The 8,971-nt window shown below is 39.6% G+C and overlaps 1 protein-coding gene across 3 annotated transcripts in view; it reads right to left on the bottom strand.

Moving 5' to 3' along the window:
* Positions 1-1,526: 1,526 nt before the first annotated feature.
* ascc3 (activating signal cointegrator 1 complex subunit 3) overlaps positions 1,527-8,971 on the bottom strand; it is a 661,661-nt gene continuing 654,216 nt past the window's right edge. For all 3 annotated transcript variants that reach the window (XM_038799272.1, XM_038799274.1, XM_038799273.1), the window contains exons 41-42: positions 6,950-7,125; positions 1,527-2,703 (exon numbers count right to left, since the gene is read on the bottom strand). In XM_038799272.1, the coding sequence (XP_038655200.1) occupies positions 2,556-2,703; positions 6,950-7,125 (324 nt within the window). In that variant the 3' untranslated portion in view covers positions 1,527-2,555. The remainder of the gene's footprint in view (positions 2,704-6,949; positions 7,126-8,971) is intronic.

The following is an 8,971-nucleotide window of genomic DNA, read 5'->3' as shown; positions in this document are numbered from 1 at the left end:
TAGGCAAAAAGAATAATCAACAAAATACATCGACAAATAGTGATTGGTCACAGTGCAGCATATGGGCCAAACAAAGTAAATACATGAGCAACAGGAGCATAGGGCTCATGAATAGTGTTCTTACAGGGAACAGATCAGTCTAAAGGAGAGTCGTTGAGGAGTCTAGTAGCCGTGGGGAAGAAGCTGTTCCTCTGTCTGGATGTTTCTTGATTTGGTGGATTATGAGTGATCGAGGAATTGTTTTCACAGCAACGCTTCCACCCAAATTTAAAATGAAACCTTCCAAAGCTAGTATTTAATTGCAGTGCGAAAATCATTCAAATAATTCCCACAGAGCAAGCTGTACAGACTCAGTAGGATTTCCTTTTACACAACTGGCGTAGAAGAGGAGAAAAGCTGCATGTTACAGAGAAGAGTTGATAAGACCAATAATAAGCAGTCAACTGAACCACTGAATACACTCAAACCAGTGAATATTGAAACATGAGATCATAATGAATATATCTTTCTTGAAAAGAATATCTCCCCTAAAATACAGTATTTTCAGTTGCATCATAAGAATGTAATATTACAAGATAAGGGATAGCATTATAGCATTCGTCCCACCTTGTTTGAAGCATGCAGTTGTGGGGGAGTATCCTGCAGGTCTGAATGTGCCTGTGTAAGGTTAACTTCTAAAAAAATTAATTCCTGGGATTTGGGTGCCGCTGGCCAGCATTCATTGTCAATCCCAGAGGGCATTTAAGAATCAACCACTTGTGGGTGTGATTGCGATGTTATAATGCAGTTTGTAGTGAGTACAGAACAGGAGCAATATCTTGTGACTGCGATTACAGTTTAATATAAACCTTGTTCCCTTTGAGCACCATGGAATTTACATTAAAAGGTTTTAGTTTTCTGAAGCATTACAACCTTAACTTAGCCAGTTCCACTTGCCTCCAAGCTCAACCAAAACAACCAAGATAGTGAACCTTTGCTTCTGTCACTAGACTGTGCAGTTTTGAAAATTGAATCAAAAGGGACTATACAAGCACACTTTCCACAGCCTTCTTCTGTGTTAAGCTTTTTATCCAGGATCAGCAGTCTTACTATTCTCCTAACTGATATTTGGTACTTCAAAAAATATTAGGCAAATTTTTAGCATTAATATTAGCGATTTGATCAGCAACAATTCAAAACTAAAACATTTCACTCCTTCAGTTTGCCATCCCGATGTTGCAGATTGTGGTAGAACAGATTCTAAATTGTGTGCTTTACCATACTCCATCTCAAGTACATTCATAAGCGAATAAATGTCAGGTACAGTACTGGGAAAATAACTATATTTTTAAAAAGACTAAATCTAATGAAAAATGGTTTGTTTGAATAATTATGTTATTCAATTACCTATTGGTAAAAGCAAAATCAGGAAACCAATGCAGCTCTTTTCTATGGCAATGAGACATTAAATATTTAAAACAAAAGACAAATTAATTTCATTACACAATACTTCAATTGTTGTTACTCAATGACAAAAATGCAAGACATGTATTGCAATAAAGTTTAATGATTTTGTACATTTGCAATCAACAGATCAAACTCATATTTAATGCAGATTTCCCTTTTTGCAGTAACTATCAAATCTTCTTTGTGCTATGCAAGTATTTTGGCACAACTTAATTTTCACAGATACAACTAAATTGATATTGACAAATGAAGTATTGCAACACTCACTGCAGAGAAAGGTTACTAGGTATAACCTGACCCCATGGTTATGAATGTGTCAAGTTTAGCCTTCATGTTGCCATGGAAATGAATACCCTCTGCACCCAGTCAATACGGGAATGAATTTTCAATCACAACTTGCCTTTAAATTACCTTATTTACTTTCCCATCATACAGATAGAGATTTTTAAAAAATATACTTTAAATTCATAACAAAAAAATTGTGCTGATTGCGAAGGCATTCATTTTGCCCTGTTGATATTACTGATGAGTTGAGAGCTACATTCAAAATAATTTACACTATACAGAACAAGCTTTTAAATACACCAGTACAAATCACAGGAGCTAAATAAAAGTCCCTGCTTTATTAATTATAAAGAAGAAACTAAGTTAATTTCTTTATCACCTAAGTAATTATATTGACTGACGGCAGTAGAGATAACTTTGTATTCACTGAGTGAAAGCCATTTTAATTAAAAGTAAAATTTACTAAAAAAATTAAAAGTGCCCAATGACTTTTCGACAATGCCAAATGTGTAACCTACATAAAGTAACATAGAAGGAAGTTATGATTCTCAATGGATAACTTTCAGCTGGACTATATAAGGAATCTCAAATTATCTAGCTGCAGCTTTAATCTAAAATGCAAATTTACATAAGGCCACCAAGCTGTACAGATGAATCATGCTCGAGGTCACCTCAGCTGCTATTTGTAATTTCCATCGAGTCTGAGGTTAGAAGTTGCATCTACTAAGGCAAATATCAAGTAATTTCAGTACGCTCCAACACACCGGCACAATCTGTGCTGTAAGATCTCTGCTTTCGGGTTGTTCATCACTAAGTCAGTCATGTCATGCCACTGTCAGGTCACTCCTGGCATCAGAGATCTCGGTGTTGACCTGAGCATAAATGCTCGCTGGTATCACGTCCAAATAAATGTCATACTGCTGGTCCATCCCCAGATAGCTATCATTCATCAGATAGAGAGTGTAGATATATCTTTAAACAAAAGAAAAACAATACATTTCTTAAAAACTTCCTTCACTTCGAATGACGCAAACACTGAAAATGCTAATGCACAAAAATACCCGTACTAGGTCAATAAATTTTGAATATAAGAATTTTAAAACAATCACCATATTTCACTGAATTTGTATGCTACAGTTGTCTGAAATGATAATTATCGAATAATACTTTCTTACTTTAGTGAAATATGTCAAAATACATAAAACTAATTTAAGTAGTTTCATTTTGAGATTTGTGTCCTTTCCTTATAGTCATCAAAAATGCTTCTTTTTCTTAAAGAAAAATTAAGATTCTGTTTGATTACAAATCGCTTCACATTCCAAATCTAAAAATATAGTTTATCCTAATTCAATTTTACCAAGATACTGATTTACTTTCAAACTCTTAGAACCAAATCTTTCCTTAGGGTTTATGATGGAGAACCTTGAAGAGTACAATAAAGAATAAAGAAACAATGATGATTCATACAAGGTATTTGTTAGGCCATTAGAGATGTTCAGCCTTTGGTGCCATCTTACATATAGGGTATTAAAACTATAGGGCGTAGATCACCATGTAAAAAACTATTAGTTAGAGGACATTTTGAGATAATGACACTATTTCCATTGGATTAGAGAAAGCTAGGAGGAGATTTTTTCAATGTTTTAAATGTTTTGAAAATTATGAAGAATTTTATGAACCACCGTGCCACTCTTATGGAATAGAAAGCCGTGCATAATTGTGTACATGAAAGAATTTTTGAGAGTTTTAAGAGGAAAATATTATTTCCGCTGTTTGGGGGGTTTATTGTGTTATCAGTTTAAATAGTTGCGAAGCGAGTGAGGGGAAACATTAGGCGAAATGCCGCTGTGCAAAGGGTTTCTGGAACATAAAGCAATGTTGTCACATGCACTAGTTAAGGGAGAGCGCATTGGACTTGTTAAGGGAAAATTGTATATTTTTAAACTCATTCTCAGGATGTGCCCATTTCTGCGAAGGCTGGAATTGGTTGTCAATCCCCTAGTAGCCCTTAAGGTGGTGGTCCTTCTTGAACCGCAGGCGATTTGATACAACTGAGTGGTTTAAAAGGCCACAATAAGGCAGTTAACAGTCAATAATATTGATGTGGAATTGGGAGTTGTATTTAGACTGGAGTTATATGTGGATGACAGGTTTCTTTCCATAAGGGTGGCACGGTGGTTGGCACTGCCGCCTCACAGTGCCAGGGATCCAGGTTCGATTCCGACCCCGGGTGAATGTCTGTGTGGAGTTTGCACATTTTCCCTGTGTCTGTGTGGGTTTCCTCCGGTTTCCTCCCACATTCCAAAGATGTGTAGGTTAGGTGAATTGGCCAAGATCGATGGGCAGGGTTACGAGGACAGGGCAGGGGAGAGGATCTAGGTAGAGTGCTCTTTTGGAGAGTTACTGCAGACTCGATGGGCCTAATGGCTTCTTTCTGTACTGTAGGGATTCTATAACAAAAACATCAGCTACGCTCTCCGCCCAGTTTGGTTTTCACAGTAATCTGACAGCTCTTTAGTGACCTTTACTAATACTGGTCTCTTTATTTCAAGATTGCTTAAAATGAATTCAGAAGTGCTACTAGGTAAATTGCACAGGAAAGTGAGCACAGACAATAACGGCAGAATGCTGGTCTGTGCGCTCGGCCCGAGGGTTGCTGGCGCCCCGGGCAAGCTGAACTTCAGCGCCCTTCGGGGGGGGGGGGGGGGGGGGGGGGCGGCCGGAGTGGGGGGGGGGGGGCGTGGGAGGGGGGGGTGGAGGGGGCCGCCCTGGGGGAGGGCGGCCACCGCGCATGCGCTGGTTGGCACCGGCCCAACTGCGCATGCGCGGGACCCGAGTCTCTGGCGCCCCCTAGCACATGGCACCCCGGGCGACTGCCCGAGTTGCCGGTACCTTGGGCCGGCCCTGGGTCTGTGCTGTAATCATTCTGATTAGGTCAAATTGTCACATTTTCATAGTGCGATTTGAACTTAAAAGTCTCCAGTTTTCTTATCCAATAAAAATCACTACACTACTTACTTGTGACCAAAAATATTAGATGGTTCACTGAAGAAGAGGACAATGTAGAAATTTGGGGTAGGGTGAGGGGCTCTGGCATAGTTTTGGAATTGCTGTCGTTAAAGTCTCATCCAGAAATGATAGGCTCTGTTATGTTATGTACTCTGGGATAACATAGGCTGTAATTCGATGCAGCTTTGACCGAAAGATACTCCAGACTTTGAAGTAAGTTCAATGTGATTTATTGAACCATTAGCACAGTTCTTTATGAGTTTGACTCTCCTGCTAATCTTGCTATAGTAACTCAGTCTAACTAACCAGTCTGCTCTAAGCCATGTGGTGGGTGTGATCTTCTGATCTGCCCCTGCCCTACTCTCTAAGTGTCGCCTGTGGAAAGAGAAAGAGCATGTGTGCCCTGTCCTTGTATATGGGTTGTGTAATGCCCCCTTGTGGTAGTGTCACCTCTGCCCATTGGTCGTGTCCTATTCTGTATGTTCATCAGCTGGATGTCTGCATGTCATGATGTCTCTGGTGCTTCCTTTAGTGTTTACTTAGTCGTAGTGTATTTACATTAACCCCTTGTGTATTTACAGTGATGCATATCACCACAGGCTCAATGGCCTCCTGTGCTGTAAACGTTGATATGGCATTGGGGAAACCTCAGTGTTTTAATTATTTTGACTGCAATGTTACTATTTGTTTGACAAATATATGCAAAGACTCACCTATTTATTTGTACTGGGACCTTGGAATAGAAAGCCGTGCATAATTGTGAACATAAAAGTGCATGGTGACAAAGCCTCTAAAACACGGCATTACAGAGTGGATGCAGATTCATTCCCTCAATTCTTCACAAGCGATCTCAGGGTACATTGAAGAGAAAATTACTGCAGGGTGCACTCACATGTCCAAATGGATGCTTGCGACGCAACTTTGGGAGGCATAGCCAAATTTAAAAAAAAGTAATTTGGAGAGAGCCTCGAGTTATTTTCTTAAGCAAAACTTTTAAAAAATGGTACTATCACTCTGGACAGAACATGCAGCTTTTCTGCTTTTGGCAAAACTCATAAATTTTTACAAGTTAGTTTACTTTATTTAAAAATTGCTCTCTGGCATCATAAAGGTATGCCTATTTGCTCAGAATAATAGCTACACCGACCTTGAAATGGGTATGAACCATTGAGCATTGTAGCACTATTTATGCTCAAGGATGGTCAAGCTTGAATTAATTCCTATTCATAGTCCTTTCAGCAGTCAATGTTACGGTGATTGACTCTGTTGGATTATTTCCTTTACGATTTGCATAAAACACACCATGGTGGATTGCTGAGGACGCCATAATTAATGGCAAATATAATAATGACCGAACAGGGTAGACCTAGGTCGGATTTTATCCTTGGCTGCTGAGTCTAGTAGTCCCAGAGAACATAGTTTCCAAATAAGAGGTAGGCCATTTAAGACTGAGATGAGGAGGAATTTATTCACTCAGAGGGTGGTGAATGTTTAGAATTCTCTACTCCAGAGGGCTGTGGGGGCTCAATTACTGAGCATGTTCTTTCTGGATTTTAGTGACAGCAACAGATATGGGGGCCACACAGGAAAATTACGTCGTGGTAAATGATCAGCCATGATCTAAATGGAAAGCAGAGCAAGTTCGACGGGTGAATGGCCTACTCCTGCTCCTGTATTCTTAAGGTATGATCATCCAAAATTCAGTATCCTTTCCCATACCACCTCCTGTTCACTCGTCACTCCTAATCTTACTGAGCTACATTGACTCCCAGTTGCCAACAGTTAAAAATTTCCTCCCTGTATTTAAGTTCTTTCATCACTTTGGTCCTCTCTATCTCTGCAATCTTTTGCAGCTCTACAGATCCCCCCCCCCCCCCCAAACTCTCTGTTTCTGTGACTTTGGCCTCTTATGCAGCCCCAACTCCCTCCATATCTCATATCTTTTGCCACCATTGGTGGTTCTTCCTACAGCTGCCTAGGCTCCATGATCTAGAAGTTGCCCCTTAAACTCTCCAGCTTTCCGCTGGTGTTGCCTCTTTTAGGTTCCTCCTAAACCCACCTCATTGACCGAGCTTCCTATCACCCTTCCTAGCATTCTTTTTCCTTTGATTCAGGTCCCATTTTCTCCTTATGTCCTTGTGAAACATCTTGGGGCATTTTACGGTGTTAAAGCTGCCATATAAATGCAAGTCACTGTATTAGTATTTACCTTCCAGTGGCCTCAGGGGTGTAGAAAGCTAGACAGACTGTGCTTCGATTTCGAATGTATCCCACTCGTTTCAAAGCCACTAATTCCTTCTTGTCCACTTCCCCTAGGATGATAAACCAGCCCTCGTCCTTGGCCTTTGGGAAGCGTGGTGTGCTGGCTTTGCTGTCATACTTTCCCTGACGATCAATACAAGAAAACAATCAGAACAAGTTTGCTGTTTATTAAGATGAATATATATATATATATAAAACATTGTTTACAGTTATTGAGCACAGTTTAAAAGAAAAATCACATTTAAAAATCTTGAATCATTTACTTTTAAGTGTGGTAATCATATTTATTTGGAGAAACATGGTAGCCATTCTGCACTGGTAATGTTCTACAAGCATTGAAGAGCTGAGTGACTGATTAATCAAATTTTTGGTGCCTTTGGGTGTGGGAAGGATGTTGCTTAAGACTTCAGGAAAACTCCTTCACCTTCTCTGAACAGCGCCACTGAATCTTTAAGATTCACTCATACCACTAAGAAACCTGGCAGCCATTTTGTACACATCAATAACTTAAGTAGCCAATTAATCTGTTTTTTTGCGGTGTTAGCAGAGCAAGGTTGATGATCTCCTTCAATAATACAGCACTCCTTCAGTAATGCAGTGTCTAGATTATTAGCGTGAACCCACAGCCTTCTGACCCTGAGGCAAGAGTTCTACCAAGCTACCACAAGCTGACCTTTCTGGTTAAAAGGTCTGTTAGCTATTAGTGGGAAAGGAAGCAAAAGTTAACATGTTGTCAAAAAAAAAGCCACAAACTGCTGCAGTGCCGACTTTTTGCTTCAACAGGTTTCTAATGATTTAATGTAATGCAGCAGCAGTACAGAACGGATCTGCACTTCAGGCAGCTGGTTTGGATGCAGTAGAACTGGATGAAACTGTCTTCATCTCAGAGGATAATAATTGAAATGAATCTGAGAAAATCGGGAAGTCAAATTTGAACATAGCCTAATCGAATGAAGGCATCCTTGTTTAGTACATAATTACGCCGATAACTAATAACTGTCATTGTTCTTTTTAAATGAACAAAAATGTAATATTTTTCAAACGCATGACAGAGCATTGGTTCTTTGCCAGTCTACCAGTTACAATTAAATACAGTGCAAGGAAATTGCTTTAGAAAGCAATGCAATGCCTTTGGAACATGTTGGCCTCCAGCAAAATAAAGTTCCATGACGATCCTTAGGTCGTTAACAGTGAAGACCATTTATATGCAAATCTGATAACTGTAAAACCAGTTTTTGTACTTCTGTTTAATAAAAAAAGCAGCACTGTCATCATAAATCAACTTGCAAACTTTGTTTACAAAGGGCGAATATCTGTTTGATGCGCTTGAATGTATGTAACAGAAAGATTCCACAACAATCTGCCTAAATGAACTCTACACTGATGCTACAATTTGCAAACCAAATTATGTTTTGCTCCCCACCTTCAATTCATAATTATCGTTAGTCTAATTTTTATACAGTCAGCACTGAGTTTTGAAATGCAGCTTGTGTTTTGATCCCAAATATTTTTTTGAGGAAGGGACAGATAAGGGAAATACAGTGAAAGTTGCACAATCTGGAATAATAAATTGTTGATCTGATCCAGCTGCCACCAAATTTCAGTTATTGACATTCAGTCATGATTTTCTATTTTAAATCAATGATTCTAGGTTCCCAATATTATCACTTATACGCTATGTGTTTAGCACAGTGGTTAGTACGGTTGCTTCACAGTGCCAAGGACCCGTGTTCGATTCCCGGCTTGGGTTACTGTCTGTACGAAGTCTGCACATTCTCCCCATGTCTGTGTGGGTTTGCTCCGGATTCTCCAGTATCCTCCCACAAGATGTGCTTGTTAGATGAATTGGGCATTCTGAATTCTCCCTCTGTGTACCCGAACAGGCGCCTTGGTGTGTTGACTAGGGGATTTTCACAGTAACTTCATTGCAGCGTCAATGTAAGCCTACTTGTGACACCAATAAAAATTA

This window comes from Scyliorhinus canicula, chromosome 6 (genome assembly GCF_902713615.1).
Source record: "Scyliorhinus canicula chromosome 6, sScyCan1.1, whole genome shotgun sequence".
NCBI lineage: Eukaryota > Metazoa > Chordata > Chondrichthyes > Carcharhiniformes > Scyliorhinidae > Scyliorhinus > Scyliorhinus canicula.
Note: the sequence above shows the minus strand (reverse complement) of the source record. Positions and strands in the feature narration are given on the sequence as shown.